The sequence below is a fragment of the Cucumis melo genome, chromosome 10 (genome assembly GCF_025177605.1).
Source record: "Cucumis melo cultivar AY chromosome 10, USDA_Cmelo_AY_1.0, whole genome shotgun sequence".
Classification (NCBI taxonomy): Eukaryota; Viridiplantae; Streptophyta; class Magnoliopsida; order Cucurbitales; family Cucurbitaceae; genus Cucumis; species Cucumis melo.
In genome coordinates, this window is record NC_066866.1 from 27,066,592 (window position 1) to 27,091,796 (window position 25,205).

At 36.3% G+C, this 25,205-nt stretch overlaps 1 protein-coding gene across 8 annotated transcripts in view; it reads right to left on the reverse strand.

Annotated features, from left to right (window-relative positions):
* Positions 1-21,740, reverse strand: part of LOC103499378 (uncharacterized) — a 57,010-nt gene extending 35,270 nt beyond the window's left edge. For 3 of the 8 annotated variants that reach the window (XM_008462375.3, XM_051091370.1, XM_051091371.1), the window contains exons 1-5: positions 21,324-21,740; positions 21,095-21,153; positions 20,858-20,939; positions 20,395-20,462; positions 7,567-7,636 (exon numbers count right to left, since the gene is read on the reverse strand). In XM_008462375.3, coding sequence (XP_008460597.1) covers positions 7,567-7,636; positions 20,395-20,462; positions 20,858-20,939; positions 21,095-21,153; positions 21,324-21,626 — 582 coding nt within the window. In that variant the 5' untranslated portion in view covers positions 21,627-21,740. Of the gene's footprint in view, positions 1-7,566; positions 7,637-20,183; positions 20,276-20,394; positions 20,463-20,857; positions 20,940-21,094; positions 21,154-21,226; positions 21,256-21,323 lie in introns of those variants that run through there. The other 5 variants (XM_008462378.3, XM_051091369.1, XM_051091372.1 and 2 more) reach the window with 5 other exon arrangements.
* Between the last annotated feature and the right edge of the window lie 3,465 nt (positions 21,741-25,205).

A 25,205-nucleotide genomic window follows, 5' to 3' on the forward strand; every position in this document is an offset into this window, starting at 1 on the left:
TCATGGGGTGCACAAATGAATATGTGCTCCAATTTCTCTCACAACACGAGGAGGATGAGGCTGAACAAGTAACTTCATAGCTAGTGATTGTAAAGTTGGAGTAAAGGCACCATGGATGGCCCACCAACTTTGCAGAGGCATATCATATCTACTATGGAATCATGTTCAGCAAACTATTCAGACATTGTAGCGAAATTGGCAAGTTCAACATTCACTTTTGGGTGCTCATCCTCTGAACTAAAATATTTCTTAATACACTTCAACCTCTCTCTTGATACTTCTAAGTCTTGATGTGGTAGGACTCGAGACTTGTCTTCTTGAAGCCATTGTACGCTACAATACCTAAATAAAATTTTAAAATAGACCAAACTTTAGGGTGTGTTTAGGAATTGATAAAATAAAATATAGATCTAAGATGACTTAGTTTAGATTTAGAGAATGTGCCAAACAATGGAGAGGGGTGTTATTTTTATTGCATCGATCAATCAAAATTTGATGCAACATGTCATAGAAAAATGAAAATTCTTCGATGTGGTTTCCTTCATGTTTATAGATTGTCAATTTCACTTTTTCTATCATGGTGTCCCACATATCATAAACCAAATGAAGGCAAGGTATGTCCGTATCACAATCTCTGATCATATCATAAATAGGAGTAGTAAAAGAAAGAGTATAATCAATCTTATCCCACCAATCATCATCAAGCACCAACTCCTTAACACGTCTTGCTTTCACCATACCATCTTCTATGTAGCATCCCCACTTATCACTGATAATCATTGTTTGCAAACCACCCTTAATGAGTTTAAATCTTCTAAGCGTAATGATGGTAGATGCGAATTGTGTTTCTGCCACCGCAAGTAACTTCAAAGACAAACTCATTGAATATAGCTAGTCTCATAGAATGGTTCATGATAAAGTGTTTGACAAAATAACATTATCAAAAATTTCAGAAATTCAGCTACACTCAACAAATACATGTTGATTACTATCAATGTTTCTTGTAGCACGTATATTCTTCAAAGCAGGATTGAGGTAGTTACACATGGTGTCCGAACTACGTCGGGAAACTGTAATTCAATAATTTGTCCTGCACCCATACATTTTGCAGCATTGTAGTGATTTTTTGAATCATATTCTTATGTCCCACCCCATTTATGATTCCTTTCATCAGATTTGCTATGAAATATTTATCTTTTGTTCACTTGAGAAATTTCCAGCCCTAAGAAACATTGGTCCTCCTTTTGTAACTGTCATAAAGTTAATCAATGGTCTCCTCTATCAATCACTCCATCCATCACCGATAATACTTACTCCCTTTGCATACCATGTAGTTTTAATAGGTTGCAACAGTATCTCGACATTTGCTTTTTCTCTTTGAAGAAGACTTGTTCTCAATTTATTATACCCCCAAGGTAAATAATCTGACAAATAATTATTTGCAACCAAAGTAAAATTATTCACATAATGTGGATTTCCAGCCAAATGAAAAGGCAAACCCGAAGAATAAAACATTCTAGCTTACCAAATCTATTTGATCACGAAGTGCCAAGTTAATGACTTCTCAAGAGCACTAACATTTCCTTTCCTTTTCTTTTGTTCCATTGGTGAAAAAGAATATGAATAGCTACGCATGCTTCTCGATCCAAAAGATTGAGATTCAATTTGCATATGTCGTAAAGGTGGTAAAGGAACTTGTTTAGGAGCATTGTTTGCCACATGAACTTTAACTTCCTCTTCTAACCTTTGTATGTCAACAAGATCTTTAGGGTGACCTTACATACCCCAATCCCAAATCCGACCAGTTTAAATAGGTGTGACCTAACTCTTGTATAAAGAATCTTTCCTCCTTTCTCAACAAAAATTACATTGCCATGCAAAATTCCCTCCTCCACCACTCAATCTTTCATGTTTTGTCACATGTTGCCATAACAATTTTGTTTTATCTTCGATAGTCATTCTTGACTTAATTTCGGAATGACTTGAAGATGACTCTGCCATACTAAATTTAAAATAAAAACAGAAAAATAACCAAATAAGATTTAATGGAAAAAACCAAAAAAGTTGTCCTAAAACATCAAAAAGTTAACTTTTAAGCTAACAGTATCAATCAGAAGGCTTTGCTCTCTCTCCCATGTGATAAAAGAACTTCTTAGAAAGACTAACAGAGGTTCAAAATCAGGGGAGGATTGCAATCATCAGTTAAAGTATCAAACAAAGATTAGACCACAATCAGCAACTATCGATTTTAAATAATATGGGATTTCGTAAGTCTAGGAATGTGAGTGCATAAATGTGGACATCTTTTCAACTTTCAGTACTTCCTCATATTGAAATAAAGCACTAGGATCGGTCTCTAGAAGCTCAAAATGACCCAATCTCTCAAGCTCAACTAACTTCTCAAAATGAGTCATTTTCTCACTATTAACACTAAAAGGAAAGTTGATAGAAGACACTCTTCTTTTTCGAGGGAATGCTTGATGTAATGCACGGTGAACCTCTCAGGGCATGGACTGGAGTGGGGCGGAGTGGGCTGTGACAACTCACTCCTTGTTTGGGGTAAGGTTTAATTTTATTTGGGGATTAGAATTAGGATTTCAAATAACGCTCATTATTATCATTCAATTCTAAGTTGGTGTTTGTTTCAAGAGTTGTTCAGTTCGTCGGTCAACTTTCTTACACCACTTCCGATGACCATCGCCGGCCAGTCTCCAATCACCACTTCCGGTGACTCCACCGCCGTACTTCTGGCAACCAACTCTGGTGACTGTCGTTACCGGTCAACCTCCAGTGCTAATGTCTGTGTATATATATAAGGAGAGCTAAAAAAGTAAATTAGGCCACATTTTTGTGTAAAATAATAGCTCATTAGATTGTGTAACTAACTTGTTAGGCTGTATGCGTAAAATCCCTAATTTAGTTTAATAAAATGTTCATCTTTTTTTCGTTGGTCAATTTAACTAGCTTGAAAACTTAAATTGTCCTTTAAACTTAAAGATTATAATGCTGAAGAAAACTTAGAGGCGAAATAAAAATCAAAATTCAAACTTTCTAATTTTTTATTCCTCAAATATATTTTGATAAAAAAATTATAATTTTCCAGTAATTGAACTTAAGATTAAAATACTAATTTTGAAGTTAGCATATTATGAAAGAAAACTATGATTTTTTTAAAATTAGTTAAAGTGACAAAAGTCTATGGAATTTTATTTCATAACAAGTAAAAATCAAAATATCAAAATACTAAACAAATTAACTAGAGAAGTGTAGGGTAATTATGAGTTGTATATTTTATTTTAGAACCAATTTTGTACCTCCAAAAAAGGAAGCTTTATGAATGAAAGACATGAATTTCATTCGTACAGTACATTTTTAACAATTTCATATTAATTAAGGTATCTCCGAAAATGACAAAAAGAATAAATAGTTTTTTAACATAAATTAAAATCCAGTTAATTTTATATAAATTGGCGGAAATCATAGTTTTAATTATATTTCCAAAAAATGATATTTCATGTACGTAATTATTTGTATGATAAAGAATAATAGTACAAAAAAATAAAAAATTATATACGATATAAAATAACCTACATTCAATTTACATATTGTTATAATTCATACTACAGTAATATGCATTCAATACACTGACCGAAGTAATTAGCATCTCAAACACAAACTATTATAAACCAAACTATAACAACACACAGATTATTATAACCAACAAACTATAATAAACTATTCTACATCCCAAACGCCCCCTCAGAAACTTCACCTTAGAGTTGGCAAAGAAAAAACAGAATGCTCAAATTGTGGAGGAAGGAGAGATTGTGAAGCGGACCCAGTAGAAGGGGCTGGAACAAGTGCTTGAGTGCAACTGACTTCCAATAAGTCAGAGCAAATCAGAAATCAACATGGCTTTGATAACGTTCTTCTTTGGGGAGCCCTTTGCTGTATTACTTCTTACAAAATGGTTAGGGAATGGTTTGAAGAGGTGAGGGAAAACTCGAGCTTTTACAAGTATTTTGGGCCTTGATCTTGATACAAATCTTGCTGAGGAAGAAAGGGATGGGGAGGAGGAAACTGAAATTGATGGGTTTTTTTGGGGGAAAGTTTGAGGTCACTAGAACGGCAAAAGTTTCAAAGAGCAATGAGGTAGTCTAGGTTGGAATCTTCTCTTTCCTCCTTAAAAGCTCCTCTTCTCCATTTTCAGCTTTGCTACACTTAAGACTGAAAATTTTTTTCTTCTCTTTTCTTTAAAACAGACTCTTCAGCTTTGTCTGATGAATTTCCAAAAGTGGGACCATCACCATTCAATGAAATGCCTTTATCATTAATGCCTGAATTGGAAGCTTTCTCTTGCATAGTAGAAATTGGGGAAGACCTTTGCGTTGCTTTGGTACAGCCTGGTGAAATAATGTAAACATGGGAATCTGAAGCCTTAGAGATTGGGGAAGACCTTTGCACTGCCCTGAATTTATTGCGGCAGGATTTAAATGAAAGCAGGAAAACCAAGCGACTCTTGGATGTTTGAACAGGTACGACTTTCTGATTCAAATGGACCAAAGATTGATGGAATGAGACAATGGAAGAGGCTGGCCGACAACTTCTGAATATTTTCCAATAGTTTCTAAGACTTTGAATTGTTGAAATTTTCTGATTTGACATAAGAGCTTCCGGCAAATTGGGTCCGCAACTTTTCTGGCAAGTTCAACCTCTTCATCCTTCATAACTTGATTTAATTTAACAACATCAACTGGGTTTGAAAAATCACATAAAAGTAGCTCCCCTGTGACTATGCTAGGTGGATCCAGAGGAGAAATATCACAAAGTTCAAGAAAAAATTCCCTCTCTTCTTATCATTAATCTCAATTGTTGCCAGAATGGATCCACATAGATTCTCTTTAACTTGTATTTTGGCTTCAGAAACATTTAAGAAATTCAATGTTCCCCTGGAAATGTCTACTAAGTCCCCAAAGTAAGCCCCCATGACCTCAAAAGTTTGATTATTCCAGTAATCTAGAGGTAGGTTCTTGATCGAGAGCCAACCACCATAACCTTTTGCATACAAAGGTCTACAACAAAATAACTTATCCCATTTCATAAACTTCAAGTAAAAAGCGCCAAACTCTTGCCATTTCCCAGGTTGCTCTATAAGATCATCTAATGTACCTTGATCAAAATCAGTCAAAGCATTCTCTGCAAATAATGGGTTGATGAGTACCTCTAATTGAAAGTACAATTGTAGATATCTTTAATTCCAACCATAGAACTCAAAAAGACGTGTGACCACCCATTATTCCACTTTTACTGTGTGCTTTGATTTTCAGGTCTGGAACAGGGATGTTTCTTAGTGCCTTAACCTTTTCAGCAAAGCTAACTGACTCCTTGAGATAGTACAGGACCTCCTGACAGATTCTTTTCCACCTTATTCTGATCTGAAAACAAAATCACAGTCATTCTTTGACTTGATGCTTTTCAGCATTTTAAAAATTAGCTTCCAGCCCTGTTTATCCACACTTAAAAGAATATGTATGAATGATGTTCCACCTGTTCGGGGCCAAAAATTGCACCTCAAAATCCACTCTTTCTCTATCCTGAATTTTGAAATTTCTGTTATGCCATTGTCAAATCTTTCTTTCTAATAAAAGTATAGCCTTACAGGTTGTTGACAAAGCTCCTCAATAGCTTCTAGGATCCAACAAAGTTGCAAGCTTGTTAACGGCAAGATTTTCTTTGCTTCCATATCTTCAACAAGGATAAATCTTTATCAAACCAAATATAGTAGGGAGCTCCGAGAATTCTACAGCTTTTTCTTTAACTGAAACACAAACTTTTTCATTAATAAGAACTCAGATTGCAAGAGATTTATACAATGAGAGTAATAAAGAAGTCTAAAGGAGGGAACCTGGAGAATCATGAGGCACAACCGGACATATCAACTAGGTTAACACCCTCATAGTGTCAATCATCATATCCCAAGCATACAAAACGGAATCTTTCAAAAATTAATTGATGTCCAGCTTAATACAAAGGTGCCAGAAGACGATAAAAAAATCAGAAGAAAAATCTAACACCTGAGAAGGCCAAAAACAGAAAAACATGAAAATTCTAGGGCTAAAAATGAAGCAATCCACCAAGACTTCAAAACACAGAAAGAGGCCTGCTGTAAGAGTCTTTCAAACTGAATATTCTGCAAACTGAACCATCAACTAAAATGCTGGTTGGGAGAAAAAAGCAGTCCAGTTGAGGCAAATGTCTTGAATGGAATCATTTTCAAACTCCTTATTTGAAGAGCACCAAGCTACAACTTTCAACCTCCATTTTAAACTCGTTGCCGGAAAACAGAAAAATAAGAAGCCAGCTCTGGCGGGGAACAGAGAAACGAGAAAGCTTTCGGCCGGAGAATACAGGTGACAACAGTCTTTGAACCAGTAGCTTAGGAAAGTCAGAAGGGGAAGGGGTGGAAGGGGAGGAGAGAGGAGAGAGGACATACCTTTCCTTAACAAACTTCCAGCAATTTTGCAACAAAAACAAATTAACAGCAATCTTATCTGTGAGAATTTGTTTTATAGCAACAAGAATGGAATTGAACCCATGGCCATGAGAGATTCAAGAAGTTATTTCAAGTCAAAATAGAAGAGCTTCGCACTTTCAAGTTGATATTGATGGAAATTTGGATGATACCCTTAAAAACTGGAGCCTACAAATGTCAACCAAAGAAGAAAAATAGGGTGAAACTTGAAGATAGAAGGATAGCTCCACCCTTGATTCTATCAAGCAAGATATAATTTGCAACTTCGTCTCCATATACATTTTAAAAATCCTCCATGTAAATATTTTGAAATGAGCTCTAGAATCTCTGTTGTGGAGAATTTGACTCTCATTCTTCGCTACTAATGCTGACAACTTGAAGCTATGCATAAAAGAATGACTTTTTTATTTTTTGAATGGTGAGAAAACCCTCACATATATATAAAAAGATTTCTTAATCAAATACCTAGAATTAAGCAATCAATCTAAATGTGTATGGAAATAGAATATACAAGAAAACAATCTTAGTGTAAAAAAAAACAAAAGAAAACAATCTTAGTAATTCCTAATTTACAGCTGAGATAATTAAGCTTGATTTTTTACACAACTCATTCCTTATCTGAATCAATATTTTAATGTTTGCTCGTTGCAGCTGTAGAAAAGATATTGCCTTCAATAAACTAGATAAACTGAAACCAGAAAACAATGACTACTACCTTCTGTTTATCTCTTTCTAGGTTTCCAGAAAAACTGACAAAGTTGTACAATTACTAGTTTTAACTGCAAAACCTAGCATTTTGAACAACTTGAGACAAAAGGTAATTGATTAACACAGAGTAACCTGATGACAATCTAATACCATAAAGTAGGCAACTCATTAACTCATAGCAGTGGAATAGTTGATGTTCAAAACTTTACCCGGCAATACCAAACATAAAACATCATTATTATTGAATACAGAACGATATACTTTCTAAAAATGGAATGGTTAAGCAAAATTTTGTTGCCATGAAGCCTGACACAAGTTAGTGTTACCTGAACATATTTAGTTGAAGGCTCCTTGATGTTAAGAGTGAAGTCCTCATTCCATGTTGGCCGCTTTGTCCTGTCATGTCATGTTAGCATGGTAATGAGAGGAAAGTTATAAGTCCATCAAAAGCTGTGGTGAGAACACTAAAATGTAAAATAAATACTGTGTGTGTGTGTGTGTGTGTGTGTCTATATAGAATACAATTAAAAGCCACCAACTTCCTTTCGGACTATTGGAATCCCCCCATAGCAAAAAAATAAAACAAAAAAAGACAGTGCCAATTTAAAAAGAATCATTCAAAGAGCAATTACAAAAATAAGATTTCTTTTCTTTTCAAAACTGTTCATTGAAATAATGAAAAAGACTAATCCTGGAAGTACAAAAGTTAAAACCAAACATCAATAACAAAGATCTTCGCAACACTAGAAAGAAAACGGGGAAATTTAAAACTACAAAATTAAAAGGCACAATAAAAGCATTCCAGAAATGATATTGTTAGACCTCGTACAGTAGGAGAAATAAAAGGAAGTCACACGTGTGAATGGGCTGAGCTGTAATATGCTGTAGGATGTTAGTTAGTCTGATAAGTCAGTAGGTCAGTGGGAGTCTATAAATAGAAAGTTGTTTGGCGGGAAGGGTAGTTAAGCTTTGAGAGAAGTTAGTTTTGGCTGGTTACTTATTGAGAGAAAGAAGAACAAGAGTGCCTTTGAATTGAGTTTTACTCAATTCAATCATATTGTAACAATTCTACATTCATCAATAAAAGAATTTCTATTCTATCGGATCGGGTTCTATCATTTTGGTATCAGAGACATCGATTCAAGGGAGGAGATCGACGATGGTTCAAACACGAATTGAAGAAAGAACGGAGGTATTTGATCAAGAGATCGCCGGAATGAAGAAAGAATTAAGCAAGATGCCCCAATCGAAGCTACGTTGAGCGAAATCATGAAGAATTTGGAGTTGATGCATTTAGAGACCCAAAAACAATAGCAAGCGATACTAATGTACATGGAGACGAATGCGAAAGAACGATCGATGATGAGCGATCAAATGACTGAATCAGCACTGCGAGAATCATCAGCGACGAAGTCGAAGGAGAATGAGGCATCATCCAACCATGAAATCGGAGCAAAAAAACCGAGAAGAAGACCAATAATGATGAAAATTCGGGAGATCGAAATAAGTTTAAGAAGGTTGAAATGCCGGTCTTTACTGGTGAAGATCCTAATTCCTGGCTTTTCCGCGCTGAAAGGTTCTTCCAAATACATAAGCTTACTGAATCTATGAAAATGTTAGTTTCTACTATTAGCTTTGATGGTCCAGCATTGAACTGGTACCGATTGCAAGAGGAAAGAGAGAAACTTTTAAACTGGTCTAATCTAAAAGAAAGGTTGTTAGTTCGTTTTCGATCCACTAGAGAAGGATCAATTTGTGGTTGATTTCTTAGAATTTGATAAGAAACAACAGTGGAGGAATACAGAAATTTGTTTGATAAACTAGTAGCTCCATTGTCAGACCTACAAGAGAGAGTAGTGGAAGAAACTTTTATGAATGGACTTTTTCCATGTATAAAAGCAGAAGTAAAATTTTGTCGACCAAAAGGCCTAGCAGAGATAATGCAATTGGCTCAATTGGTTGAGAACAAAGAGATCATTAGAGGCAAGGAAAATTTGAATGGATATGCTAGCGGGAAGTATCCACCATAACCTTTAGGGAATGTGAAATCTGTTGTAATCTACTCCACAAGTGATAGCAAAGGGAACACTATGTTTCCTATAAGAACAATCACCTTGAGGAGCTCTAATGCTGGAGAAGTTCACAAAGAAGGTCCTACAAAATGCTTACCCGATGCTGAGTTTCAAGCAATGAGAGAAAAAGGATTGTGTTTTAAATGTAATGAAAAGTATTCGACTGATCACAAATGTAAGATGAAGGAGCAACGTGAACTAAGAATGTTTGTTGTAACAAATGAACATGAGGAGTTTAAAATAATTAAAGAAAATGAAAGAGAAAACAAGGAGTTGTGAATAGTGGAGATCAAAGAAGACACTGCAGCATGTGTGGAACTATCAATAAATTTTGTGGTACGATTGAATGATCCAAGGACCATGAAGGTGAGAGGGAAACTACAGAATGAAGATGTGGTGATATTGATTGATTGTGGAGCTACTCACAACTTTGTTTCTGAAAAGTTGGTGAAACTACTATAATTACCAATGAAAGAAACTCCTCACTATGGTGTGATCCTAGGGTCTGAAACAGCCATCCAAGGGAAAGGAATATGTGAATCCTTAGAGGTGCAAATGAATGAATGGAGTGTTAAAGAGAACTGGGACGGGGAGGGGTGGATATTATTCTTGGTATGTAGTGGTTATATTCGTTGGCTGGAAAAACTTCCACCTAGAAGGAGCATTCAAAATCATATACATTTAAAAAAGGATACTAATCCTATAAATGTAAGGCCTTACCTTTATGCTTACCATCAAAGGAGAAAATGGAGAAGTTAGTGGGAGAAATGCTTACTTCAGGGGTCATAAGGCCGAGTGTTAGCCCTTACTCAAGTCCAGTACTCCTAGTTAAGAAAAATGACGGTAGTTGGCGGTTCCGCGTGGATTACAGGTGCTGAATAATGCCACTGTCCCTGACAAGTTTCCGATTCCCGTTGTTGAAGAATTGTTCGACAAATTAAGTGGAGCTTCGTTATTTTCCAAAATTGACTTGAAGGCCGACTACCACCAAATCCAAATAGCTGAGGAAGATATAGAAAAGACCGCTTTTAGAACGCACGAAGGTCATTATGAGTTTTTAGTTATGCCTTTTGGGCTAACTAATGCTCCGCCTACTTTTCAATCGTTGATGGATGCAATTTTTAAGCCGTATCTGAGGAGGTTTGTTTTGGTCTTTTTTTATGACATCTTGATTTATAGCAAGGGCATTGAGGAGCATTTGAAACAAATGGAAGCAGTTTTGACAGTGAACTGTACGCTAACAAAAAGAAATGCAACTTTGCCAAATCAAGAGTGGAGTATCTAGGGCATATCATATTTGGAAATGGGGTTGAAGTGGACCCCGGAAAAATTCGATCTATTGCTGATTGGCCCAAACCAACTAATGTGAGAGAAACACGTGGATTCCTTGGGTTAACAGGATATTATCGAAGGTTTGTGCATAAATATGGCGCCATTGTTGCTCCTCTAACTCAACTCCTCAAGAAATGGGGATTTAAGTGGAGTGAGGAAGCTGATGAGACATTTGAAAAGCTAAAAAAGGCGATGATGTCCTTGCCAATTCTAGCCCTACCAAAATTTGATCAACTTTTTGAAATTGAAACTGATGCATCCGGCTTTGGACTAGGAGCTGTATTGATTCAAGCTAAACGGCCAATAGCTTTTTAGGGTATGTTTGGGGTGGGGTTTTAGGAGGAAAAGGATTAGGAAATTGGGCCAAACACGTTTGGCCCAAGGATTATGATAAAGGGGGATTAGGGTTATCCTAATCCCTAAATAACCCTATCTTATCCTATTTTTACTTTTTTACAACTCTACATTACCCTACCCAAACAATCCAATCAAAAATTTATTATTGTTTTTTAAATTACTACAATCATAACTCTTCTCCCAAACACATATTACCATAACACTACTATCATAATCCCTCCTCCAAACACATACCATCATAACACTACCGTTCATATTTTCTCTCCCAAACACATATTAGCACAACACTACCAATAATAATCTATTCCTCAAACACATATTATCATAATACTAGGATTATCATAATACTAGGATTATCATAATCCTAGGATTATTATAATCCTTTTCTTCCATAACTCTTTCCTTCCCCCAAACACACCCTTATAGCCATACATTGGCTATGAGAGACATAGGAAGGCCTCACTTGGGAGTTAATGGCCGTTGTCCTTGCAGTCCAAAGATAGAGGCCTTACTTGTTGGGGGCAAGGTTCATTGTCAAAACTGATCAAAGATCTTCGAAATTTTTGCTTGAGCAAAGAGTAATACAGCCTCAATACCAAAACTGGATTGAACTTTTGGATTATTCTCTTGAAGTGGTCTACAAACCAGGGCTTGAAAACAAGGCAGCAGATGCACTTTCGAGGATCGCTCCAACTGCTCAATTGTGCAATTTAACAGCCTCAATCCTCATTGATTTGAAGACTATTAAAGAAGAGGTGGAAAAAGATACAAAGCTACAGAAAGTAATGGCAGAAATGAGTGGAATGAATAGGCAGAATGACAGTAAATTCTCTGTTCAGAATGGTATGCTGAGTATTGAAAGCAATAAACAAGAAACCGACTTACGTGGAAACCCGAGAACCGGGAGAAAAACCACGATGTTTTTAGTTTTATTATTTTTCTGATAAATAAATACAATAGGTACAAAGGGAGAGAATAAATAGAGTACAATAGGAGTAAGAAAGAAAAAGATCTAGGAAATATTTAATAAATAAAATCTTCTATATTATTCTTTCCAAAAATACTCTAAGGACAAAACCCTACTAATTCTAACACTCCCTCTCAAGTTGGGACGTAAATATCAATGAGTCCCAACTTGCTAACACAAAGGGGTCTGAGAAGCCCCTTGGTGAGAACATCATCAACCTGTTGGCTTGAAGGAACGTACGAAATGCATATGTTTCCACTGTCAAGTCTTTCTTTGATGAAATGTCGATCAATCTCAACATGTTTAGCTCTATCATGTTGAACTGGGTTGTTCACAATACTAATAGCGGCTTTATTATCACAAAAGAGCTTCAATGGTGTCTCACATTCCTGATGAAGATCTGACAAGACTTTCTGTAGCCAAATTTCCTCACATATTCCCAGACTCATAGCTCTATATTCAGCCTCAGCACTGCTCCTGGCCACAAAACTTTGCTTCTTACTCCTCCAAGTTACAAGATTGCCCCAAACAAAGGTACAAAGAGGTAGACTTTCTGTCAATAACAGATCCTGCCCAATCCGAGTCAGTATATGCCTCAATGGTCTTTCTATTTGCTTTTTTAAACATCAACCCTTTACCAAGTGTATTTTTCAAATATCTCAAGATTCTGTTAATACCTTCCATATGTTTCTCATAAGGAGCCTGCATAAACTGGCTGACAACACTCACAGCGAATGAAATATCAAGACGAGTATGGGATAAGTAAATTAATTTACCTACAAGGCACTGATATTGTTCTTTATCAACTGGAACTTGATCATCAGAGTTTCCTAGTTTACAATTGAATTCAATAAGAGTATCAGCAGGACAACATCCCAACATACCTGTCTCAGTTAGCAAATCAAGGGTGTATTTTCTCTGAGACACGGAGATACCTTCTTTAGATTTGGCCACCTTCATTCCAAAGAAATATTTCAGATTTCTCAAATCCTTGATTTCAAATTCATCACCCATTCTCTGCTTTAGTTGACTGATTTCTGTTTGATCATCTCCAGTCAAAACAATGTCATTTACATAAAACTATTAGAATAGCGATATTCCCTGTCTTGGAAACCTTTGTAAATAAAGTATGGTCAGAGTGCCCTTGACTGTACCCTTAAGACTTGACAAAGGTAGTGAATCTGTCAAACCATGCTCTTGGAGACTGTTTCAGACCATATAGAGATTTCTGGAGTCTACACACCTGCTGACCAAATTGCGCTTCAAATCCTGGCGGGGGCTCATGTAGACTTCCTCCACAAGGTCTCCATTCAAAAAAGCATTCTTAACATTGGTATAGAGGCCAATCTTTGTTCACAGAAACAGATAGCAGGACTCTAACAATATTCAACTTAGCAACTGGAGAAAAAGTTTCTGAATAGTCAATACCATAGGTCTGAGTAAATTCCTTTGCAACTAACCTTGCCTTGTGTCTATCAAGCATACCATCTGCTTTGTATTTGAGAGAGAACACCCATTTGCATACTACAATTTTATGCCCCTTAGGTAGAGCACAGTTCTATTCTTTTCAAGAGCCTTCATCTCTTCCATAACAGCATTTTTCCATTCATGACACTCTAGAGCAGTGTAGATATTTTTCGGTATTATGGTAGAGCCAAGGCTTGCCGTAAATGCTCTAAACTGTGGAGAGAGATTATCATAGGAAACATAGTTGCAAATGGGATGTTTAGTGCAGGATCTGGTACCTTTTCTCAAAGCAATGGGAATGTCAAGAGAGGGATCATACTCATCAAGTTTCCTTGTATGACCCTGTTCAGCTTCATCGTTACTGGTTTCTATTCTAACCTCAGTCATACCACTGTTCTTTTCTTCCACATTTTCAAGAACAGCAACATTAGACCTGTCATTCTCATTCATTGTATTATTAGTGCAAGGTTCAGTAGGATTTTCCATACCTTGATCTCGAAGAGGTTTGGAGTCTTGGACTGGAACCGGCGGCTGACTGGTAGGGGACCCGACTTCCTTTCTGAGATTCCTCCTATAATATGTTTTCCAAGGAACTTGGTTTGTGGGTAGGATTATAGGGTGAGGATCAATGTTAAACACAGTACTAGGAGTAGGTTCGATAAATTCAAAGGTGCTGTTAGACTCTTCACTCACACTTTCCCCCTGAAGATGGCTAACGGAAGATGTCAAACACAGCACTAGGAGTAGGTCCTCACAGAAAGTAACATCCATAGTGACAAAGTATTTCCTGGACGGTGGGTGAAAACATTTATAACCACACTGGTAAAGGAGATGCTCAACAAACACACAAGTCTGAGCTCGAGGGGTGAATTTGGTCTGATTAGGGCCAAAACTATGGACATAAGCGGTACACCCAAACACACGAAGAGGAACCTCTGAAACAAGATCAGTAGAGGGGTAGGACTCCTTAAGACATTCTAAGGGAGTTTGAAGGTGGAGGATACGAGAAAGTATTCTATTGATTAAATGAGCTGCTGTAAGAATAGCATCTCCCCACAAGTATGAAGGAAGTGAAGTGGAAAGCATAAGGGAACAGGCTACTTTCAGAAGGTGACGATTTTTTCGCTCGGCCACTCCATTTTGTTGAGGAGTGTAGGCGCATAAGTTTTGGTGAACAATCAATCCCCTTAGAGGCTAGAAATTCACTAAGGTTATGATTTTGGAATTCCCGACCATTATCACTCCGAAGAATAGCAATTTTTTTATGAAATTGTGTTTCAATGGTGTGATAGAAGTTTTGGAAAATAGTGGAAACCTCAGATTTATCAGTGATAAGGTAGACCCAGGTAAGACGGGTATAATCATCAATGAAGGTTACAAACCACCTTTTCCCAGATGAGGTGGTGACCTTGGAGGGACCCTAAACGTCACTATGGATAAGGGTGAACAATTGTGTGGATTTATATGGTTGTGAGGGAAAAGAAACACGATGTTGTTTTGCCCGAATGCACACATCACAAGATAACGAGGAGACATCTATTTTAAGAAAGAGACGAAGAAATAAATATTTCATATACGTAAAGTTCGGGTGACCTAACCGAAAATGCCACAACACATAAAGTCATGTTTAGAAGTGCTAAAATAGAAAGACAGTAAACTAGTCGTAGAGATACTACTACCGGAGGTATCATCATTAAGGATGTAAAGTCCCCTGCTATGCCGGGCAGTGTCAATCGTCCTCCCTGAATTCAAGTCCTGAAAGCAAACAAACTCCGGTAAGAAAGTAGCTCTACGGTGCAGCTCATGGGTGGTCTTACTGATAGATAACAAATTGTAAGAAAGCTTAGGCACATGCAAAACATTCTAGAGCGAGAAACCGTCAAAGAGGACTATTTATCCTTTCCCAACAATGGCTAAAGAGCCATTGGCTATCCGGATTTTCTCATTACCGGCACAAGGGTATAAGAGACAAAGTGCTCCAAGAAACCTGTCAAGTGATTTGTGGCCCCTCGAGTCCAAAATCTAGGGATTCATCCCATCAACACTAATAAGGCCGAGAGGCTGAGACATACCTGATTGAGCAATGGCGCTTAGAATAGGAGAGCTGATCTGACTAGCAGTAGAGCCAATGGGCTGAGAGGTGCTGGCAATCTCCCTAACATCGATACGCCCTGAGTTCTGTTACTCGTTGGAGGAGCGTTTGTTACCTCTTGGGGGCCGACCGTGGAGTTTCCAACACTAATCCTTGGTATGCCGTTGTTTCTTGCAGTGCTCATAAATGAAAATTGGTTTCCTATTAACATGGGTTAACGATTGAGCATAGTTATATAATCTGAAGGCACGTTAGGAAGCGAAATTACCGGGTTCTTGGAATACATCGGTAGGTCGGTCTGTGCCAAGGATGTACTAATTTCAAAAACAGCTCTCCTGTAGGTTTGATTAATCCCAAGACCACGAACATATGGCTGTCCATAACCGAAGGATGCCGATGACTAGCCCACTTCAATCCTCGATCTGTTACGGTGTCGGTCAGCCTGTTTCCTATAGAAGAAAGGTTACTGTACAGGGTCGACGAACAGATTTGCATTGCTGTACAAATTTGACAGTTTTGAAGGTTGTTGTCCGACGACGATGGGCGGCACGTGCAGCAGCGGATGACCGGAAGGGTAAGACGGTTGGACAGACGACGACGCGTAGAAGCGGATGGGATGGGCGGTGAGATTAATGGACGGTGGCACGTGGGCCCATGCGTCCGACAGAGGCAGCGCATGAAGTCGTTTCTGGCCAGAAGGTTGCGCAGATGGCGGCGAGGGTTGGTCTATTGGATAGATCGGCAGCGTCTGAATCCGTTGGAGTAGTTTTTCCATGGTGGTGTCCACAGCGGCGGCTGTTTTGGTCTGGGTGATTCCTAAAAATTTTTCTAGGGTTTCGTTGTTACTTCGCTCTGACACCATATTGAAGTAATAAACAAGAAACCGGCTTACGTGGAAACCCAAGAACCAGGAGAAAAACCATGATGTTTTTAGTTTTATTATTTTTCTGATGAATAAATACAATAGGTACAAAGGAAGAGAATAAATAGAGTACAATAAGAGTAAGAAAGGAAAAGATCTAGGAAATATTTAAGAAATAAAATCTTCTATATTATTCTTTCTGAAAATACTCCAAGGGCAAAGCCCTACTAATTCTAACACTGAGGTATAAGAATCGGTTGGTAGTTTCAAAATCATCCACATTGATTCCATCAATTCTCCAGACCTATCATGACTCAATCCTGAGAGGTCACTCTGGATTTTTACGAACTTATAAAAGAATAGCCGAAGAACTTTACTGGGAAAGGATGAAGGCTAATATTAAAAGACACTGTGAAGAGTGTTTGGTATGCCCTTTCTCCTGCTGAATTATTGTTACCCTTAGAGATCCCTCAGCAAATTTGGAGTGATATATCAATGGATTTCATGGATGGATTGCCAAAAGCAGTTTCAAGGAGATTTTTGTAGTTGTAGACTGCTTGAGTAAGTATGGGCACTTCCTACCATTGAAGCATCCATATTCAGCAAAAACTGTGGCAGAATTGTTTATGAAAGAAATTACGAGGCTTCACGGTTTTCCTACATCCATTGTATCAGATAGAGACAAAGTGTTCCTCAGTTGTTTTTGGAAAGAGATGTTTAGATTGGTGGGTACAAAACTAAATAGGAGCTCAGCGTACCATCCGCAGTTAGATGGACAAACGAAAGTGGTGAACAGGGGAGTAGAAAACTACCTAAGATGTTTTTACAGTGAGAAACCAAAGGAATGGGTAAAGTGGTTACCATGGGCTGAATAATGGTATAATACCACTTTTCAGAGGGCTTTAGCCATGACACCTTTTCAGATTGTATATGGTCGTCAGCCATCCCCTTTGATTTACTATAGTGATGGTGCAACAATAAATGCTACCTTGGATGAACAGCTAAAAGATAGAGATATGGCCTTAGGAGCCTTAAGAGATCATTTGTGGCGGGCACAAAATCAAACAAAGAGATATGCTGATCAGAAGAGGAGAAATGTAGACTATCAAGTTGGGGATTTGGTCTTTTTGAAAATCAAACCATATCAACAGCTATCTTTGAGAAGAAAAAGAAATGAGAAGCTTTCTCCCAAGTATTTCGGACCAAAAGGATTGGTCTAGTTGCTTATAGACTGGAGTTACTTGATAGCACATCGATCCACCCTATTTTTCATGTTTCTTAACTGAAGAAATTGGTAGAACACATCAATGTTCAACCTACAATTCAACATTTAAATGAGAACTATGAATGGAAGACCAAACCTATAGAAATTCTTGATTACTGCAAGAATAAAACATGAAGTTGGGAGGTTATGTTGTGCTGAGATGGGTTGCCGAAACATGAGGCAACTTGGGAAGATTATGAAGAAATGCAACGTATGTATCCGAACCTTCACCTTGAGGACAAAGTGAATTTGGAAGGGAGGAGTAATGTTAGACCTCCAATAATACTACAATACAGTAGGAGAAATAAAAGGAAGTCACACGTGAATGGGCTAAGCTGTAATATGCTGTAGGATGTTAGTTAGACCGATAAGTCAATAGGTCGGTGGGAGTCTGTATAAATAGAAAGTTGTTTGGCGGGAAGGGTAGTTAAGCTTTGAGAAAAGTTAGTTTTGGCTTGTTACTTCTTGAGAGATAGAAGAACAAGAGTGCCCTAGCCTTTGAATTGAGTTTTACTCACTTCAATCAAACTGTAACAATTCTACATTCATCAATAAAGTTAGAATTTCTATTCTATTGGATCGGGTTCTATCAGATATGTATCTTGAATTGAAACCTTTCGAACTTCTTAGAAAGATAACACCATGGAGAAGACTTTAATCGAGCCGGATTGAATCAAACACAAGAAATTTGAGAAGAGTTCTAGAAGATGCATTGATTTCTTTCCAACCAAATCTCAAAAAAAATTACTCGAAAACATTCACCCAAATTAGCTGGAACGCATTTCCTCAAAGACTAAGAATTGAGGTAAAAGAGACAAAAAATAAAAACCAGCATTTCCGAGAGTATAAACATTCAAAGATGTGTGGTTGAGAGATTTCCCCCACTTTTTTCTTCTATGCAGCTGTAAGTAAGTTAATATCAATAAAAGATGGAGAAACCAAATGACTTGATAAAGATTTTATTGGGAAAGGACTAAGGATACAAGAGACCAATTTGAGTAGTGAATTTGAGTATCACGACAAGTAGACAAGAAAATGAACCTAATTATCTTCAGAGAAAGGTGTTGGCGCTAGTATACAATATACATAGTTTTGAATCTTTTGATCGCTTTGATTGGCATACTGCTACAAAGGAAGAAGCCTGTGGGTGTGGATTACCACCTGAGAAAATATTTGATCATCTCAAAATTGGAAATGGGAAGAGAAAGCTTTTCACAAATGGTTAGGAAATCTTGTTATCAGCATCCCTTCAATGTAGCTTCATTACCAAATGGTTCAATTCCAGATTTTGTTGGCAAGAAGTTTGCAGGGCTTTCAATTCAGGATAGTATTGCAACTCAATGATCCTCTTTAGTTTTCACTTTATATTTCCTTGTGTTTACTTTCCTGATGCTTTGTTCTATTTCCTACTTTGTTTCATTTGGCTCTTTTTGGAGATTGTATCTTTAAGCAATTGTTTCTTTTCGTTCTCTTAATGAAAAATGTGGTATTTTGTAAAAAGTGAGATTCTTCATCCCTTTCTTGGAATATTTATTGCCAACGGATCTTAAAGGGAGAAGAAATAAATGATTTGAGTTCCTTTGTTGCAGATCTGGAAGTTGCCAAGTTAAATTATCACGATGAACTAAGGAGCTGGCTTTGGAATCCTTTGAATTGTTCTTAAGTAATTTTTTAACACAATAGTTACGCATCTTCAGTTTGAAGTAGGCGTTTCCAACTAACACCAAGAGCAACGCATATCATCTTCTCACTAGGATTTCCTTGCCTCCAAGATCACACCTTCTGTGGATCAACGTAATCAAATCTTTAATTTCATAAATCTAGTTGGAAGACATAAAAGAGTCTCAAATAGATCAAATTGAATCAGCTAGGCTGATGACCTCATTATGGTGTTTTATTTCTAACATTGTTTTTAGGCTTTCATTTGCAAGTCACATGTTTGAATTGGGAAGCTTTTATATTTTGTCATTGAACTAATGCCCCAAACCATTGCAATTCGAATTTGGCACCTGATTGCCCCGACATTCCCTTGCAACCCAGCTATGTCATCTTTGCTTGTCTTAAGTTGATGCTAAAAGAGAAGCATATCCTCGTAACCCAACACGGGTCCATTCATCATGTTTTATCCTCATTCGCATGCTTCCTGAGAAAAATTCTCATAAGTCACCCAACATAAGCATGCTCCAAATTGAGCATGTTTACCTTTGGAGTTCTTATAACTAAGCCACCGAAAATGAAGGTTTACCTTGTTGGTATAGGTAGCAACTTTCAATTTTTCTAAGCCTTTCTTAACCATACTTTTATATCCTCATAAACTTCCTCATTCGAATGTGATCTCAATTCATTCACGTCTCGTTCTAAATTTGGGACGTTACATAGAGCATAGTCTCTATCCATTTCTCCAATGGGCTCTATTTCTAGTTCAAAGAAGATAATCGTGTTGCTATCTATATCACCAAAAATCTCTCTTCGTGATTATATGAAATACATTACAAAGAATTACATTTCGTTGAAGAGGAAAAAGTTTGACCTCTCATTTGAACACCTACATAGCTTCATACCATAAAAAACCTCACCAAAGCTCTTCCAAGACCCAATTTTTGAGGACTTCAAGACCAAGTCCTGATTGATATTTATCCATTGTTATTTTTCTATTAAGATAATATAGTTTTGTTAACTAATCATTACTTGTAATACCACTTAAACACAATGAAGGATTTTAGTACGAATACATTGCTCACCCCCATTTTGTCTTGCTTTTAGCAATCTGACCATTCAGTTGAAACACCACATATGGATCGCTTGTTCCCTAAAAGCATATCAAAACGAGGAACAAATACAATCAAATAAGACATGCAAAGACTGCATTGCATTAGAAGTCAATAAAGAAGACCAAGGTAGTAATTGGTCAAGATATAGCAGTTGTCATTTATTGTGCCTTTTGTTTAGTAAGGATAAATGTCTTGAGTTACCCTTAAAAGTTAAGACTATTCTCTTTAGTTTTAAGGTCGGGTTTAAATTGGTGCAATTGAATTTAAGGTTTTTGTGTGTTTGTGTGTGTGTGGTTGGGATGGTTCTGTAATTTTCCATTTCATCCATCAAAAAATATGTTTATCAATAAAAAATAGTATAAGATAAACAAAAAGTGGTGATTTTATAGAGTTAAGAACATTAAAATGATAATAATGAGGGGAAAGGAGTTACCCATGGATCCATTGCAGGTAAATCAATGCCCTTCTTCAATTTGATGAACAGTTGACCATCATATATCTCTCGAACAAATGACCTGCATTTGGATTCATGAATAAAAAATTGGCACGTCCAATGGTGCAGTCAAAGGAACTTATGATTGCAGAATGACAAATATGCAACTAAAAATTCCAAGACTTCCTTCTGCACAACAATTATCGTCAGTTAAAGTTCATCATAGCAATTACATACTCTGAAAGATATACAGTCGTACAACCTGCAGCGTCAACTTCACGCTTCCCAAAATTTTCCTGTACCAAAAAAGGGAAAATAGATAAATAAAAGATCACAAGAATTTTCAAGAATACCCTTCATCCAACTTACATTCTAAAATCCATCTTCGTAACCCTCTCCTAATAAGAAAAAAAATGATACCACCATCAAGAACAAAAAAAAATGAAGTAAGCAGTAATCATATTACAGGGGGACTAGTGTATGCTTCAAAAGCGAAACCGGCAAGAATAACAGCGAGATTGATATCGAAGGGCCTTCGTTCAGTTTGTTGTTGGAGCGATGCATTTTGAAGTTCGGTCCCTGAGCTGCAGAAGCAACGAAAAGAAGATACGCCGAGGCGAGACTTGTAACTTACCCGGAAAGTTAAAACCCTAGGTTTGGCAGAAAAGTGAGGTCTTGGACGGGAAGGGTGGAGGTTTGGGGTCCAACGGAGGTTGGGAATAGGGGAGGAGAGAGAAGAATGGATGTGATTTTGAAGAAGAGAAGCCATGGTAGGAGGTAGAAGAGAGAGTGAAAGATGATGTGTTGTGTGGAGGAGGGATTTGAAGGAACTTTGCGTCTGTCAACGGAACACCTTGTGAAGTCTAGAAGGTAACGGTCATTCTAGAGCCCGCCCATTTTCACAATTCCTTTTATTAATATTAATATGAAACAAATATTGCATAAATCGCGACTTTATCCAAAATTAAATTAATACCAATATTATCTAACATTTTCCAAATTTAATGTAAGACCACTAAAAAATCCAAAATATATAATTCAAATAGTGTATGAAACTTTCGTAAATATAACGGGTAAAATATTTACGGTCTATATAATAAAGTTCCTAAAGTTAGTTATCTTTTAAATATTCCAAATTTGCCCTTCTGTCTTTCTTCCCCTCTTCGTCTATTACATCATCTTTCTTCTTTTCTTTTTTTTTTTCTTTTCTTCTATCTTTGTTTGTTTCTTCTTTTCTCTTTTTTTTTCAAATTGTTATTTGGTTCATCGTGTATTATTTTTTTCAAACATTCTTATTTGGTTGTTCAAGATCGTGTAATAAATATAAAAGTTTTTTTTCTTTTCTTCCATCTTCGTCTATTTCTTTTCTTTTTTTTCCAAATTGTTATTTGGTTCATCGTATGTTATTTTTTATTTAAACTTTCTTATTTGGTTGTTCAAGATTGTGTAATAAATATAAAAGACTGGAAAAAAAACGACGATTTGGGTAGTCAAATATAAATGATCGTGTACAAAAAAAAAATAGTCAAATCTAAACAATCTTGTACAAAGAATCTTAAAAAATTTGTTTAGGTTGAGGTTGTCAAATCTAAAGATCGTGTACAAAAAGAATCTTAAAAAAATCCTTTAGCCAATCTAAACGATCATGTACCAAATCTTGAAAAAAATTCGTTTAGATTTGGCATGATCGTATACAGAGAATTTAAAAAAAAAATCGTTTAGGGTACCAAATATAAACGATCTTGAACCAAATATATTACTCGTGTTGTTGACGGGGTATCTTTGGTATTTTCCACGGTGAGCCTTTAGGCTTTTTTCCATTTTTGGAATTGTTTTGTACAGTGTAAATATTTTGCCGCTTTGTTATATTTTTGAAAAGACCCAATATTGTACCATCAAATTTGATCCATTTGTTCAATAATGAAGTCATTAATGATATGTTTGATTACTAATCAAATTCTATTACAAAATATATCAGGGATAAATGGTTGCCCTTATCGATTAGGGGTCGTTTCGGGAAAGGAAAGAGTTATAGGGGGAAAGGATTATGATAATCCTTGGTTTATGAAGGAAGTATTACAGTAAAATGTGTTTGGGGAAGGATTATGAGAACTATTTTTTATTATTATTATTTTAAATTCGTATTATAAATCCGATAGACAAATATTCGTATATTTAATTTGCCAAAATGTCATATTTTTGGAAAACAAGTTCCATCAATTTTATGAAATACGTTGTCCATTTTTTCAACGTTTTTTACGCAAGCGTTTCATGCTAATAAATTGTTAATTTTTTAAATTCATATTCTAACTCCAATACACAAATTATATATATTTAATTTACTAAATCATCCTAGTTTTCGTATAACAATCTCTAGTAATTTCTTCAAAGACGCGTCCATTTTCAAACTTTTTTAACATTGGGTCGTTACGTGAGAATAAATTATACTTTTGTTTTCTAATTGACATTCTAAATGCAATAGAGAAATTGCATATCTTTAACAATTGATTTAAACCAACTGCCAACATAATTTCATTCAAATGATACGATATACGAAGAACAAAATAGTTTCAAATTCAAAGGGAGTTATAAAGTGAAGTCAATTACATCGAACACAATGCTAGAGCAAAAGAAATTTTGGGTTAAGCAATTGAATTTGACAAAAATCACGGGTTATCGTGTAAAAGGACATTGCAGTAGTCCATCTTTATATCATTGGAAATGTCCAAGAAGGCTTTCATGACGGGTAGCTTCTGTGTCATTATCATCATACAACACACCATGTCAGCTCTACTGAGCTCAAGGATAGCCTGCAATAGTCTAATAACTTCTTGCCCCACAGTGTCTTCCTCCTACCTAGCTATCTTCGGCTAGTTCGCAATGACCCTAAGCTGGTCATTCGCACAATCCATGGCATCGCGAATGACGACCATAGTCTTGATAGTCTGTCTTCCACGCTTCCTCTTTGATCCACTAGAACTCGCCCTACAGCTATTAGACCTCACAGGTCGTGCGTCCATCATGTCTTCGGCTGACATGTTTTGTCCCTAGTTGTACATAGTCGGGAACTCCATATCGATCCCATCTTCTGGTTGAAATCCCTCGCTTTCACCCAACACATTGGACTCGACATCAACAAATGTCTCTACACATGCTCCAGTCACACGATTTTTCTCGAAGACATACGATAATTCATCGTAATATGGGAAAGACTTGTTCTGTAGGCACTTGGCTGCAGGATGCATCTGTGAAACAATATAAAAATAGTCGTCAGTTTTCGATTATAATGATGTAAAAAGCTCACATTCACTTATTGTCGTACCTTGACCCAACTATCGAAAACATCCTTCTCCGCGATGATACACTTAAGCTTGTCATTCCATCCAAACCCACTGCATGCTGGGCCCTACATTTCAGTAATTGCCTAGACCGTTCTATTCAATAACATGATCCAACTTTCGATAATAGTGGTCAACGTCAAATTGCATCCTGACATCCTCTCCCCCAGAATTCTCACCAACTGAGCCAAGTAACCGGGTTTGAGGTCTCGTTATCTGACCTCCACCCTCCTACATTAACCAAGTCAACAAAACTTCAAATTGGGGCACCACCATTTGGAAACATTTCTATTCTCTAGGTTGAGATTTGATTTGTGGGAACCAATTGGAAGGAAATTTTTTCAGAGAAAAATTCGTTTTTGGAGAGAATATGCAGTAGCAAAAGTTACAGAACCCTTATGTATCTCTTCTGCCTTATGTATAACTCCCTCTTCTGAAGAAGTTAGAGAGAATCAAGGAACGTGGGAATACCAACCACGTTCCCTATTAATTTAATTTTATTAAATTAACTAATTAATTAATTAAATCATATTTAATTAATATTTCATTTAAATCATATTTAAATGAATATCTCTCACATAATCTATAGTTTTAATTTAATTAATTTAATTAAAGAAAATTAAACTAAATTGTTAATTAATTCTCTAATTAATTAATTACTAAATTAAATATCATATATTTAATTTAATCCAAATTTGAATCATATTCAAATAGAAATTTCTCTCATGACCTATAGTTTTAATGTGTATCATATACGCTTTAAATTTTAACCCATAGTTTTAATATGAATCTCGTTCATATTAAATTAATATTTGAACTCATTCAAATATTTTATTATCTCATAAATTAATTTTAAATCCTATCCACAATTAAATTTATATAATAAAGTTTAATTAAAATATAAACTTTATATTATAATGTATCATCATACATTATATTAATTCCCAAAGTTGATTTGAATATTTCAAACTACAACTAATATAAATAAATCTCATTACCCTTTACGAGCT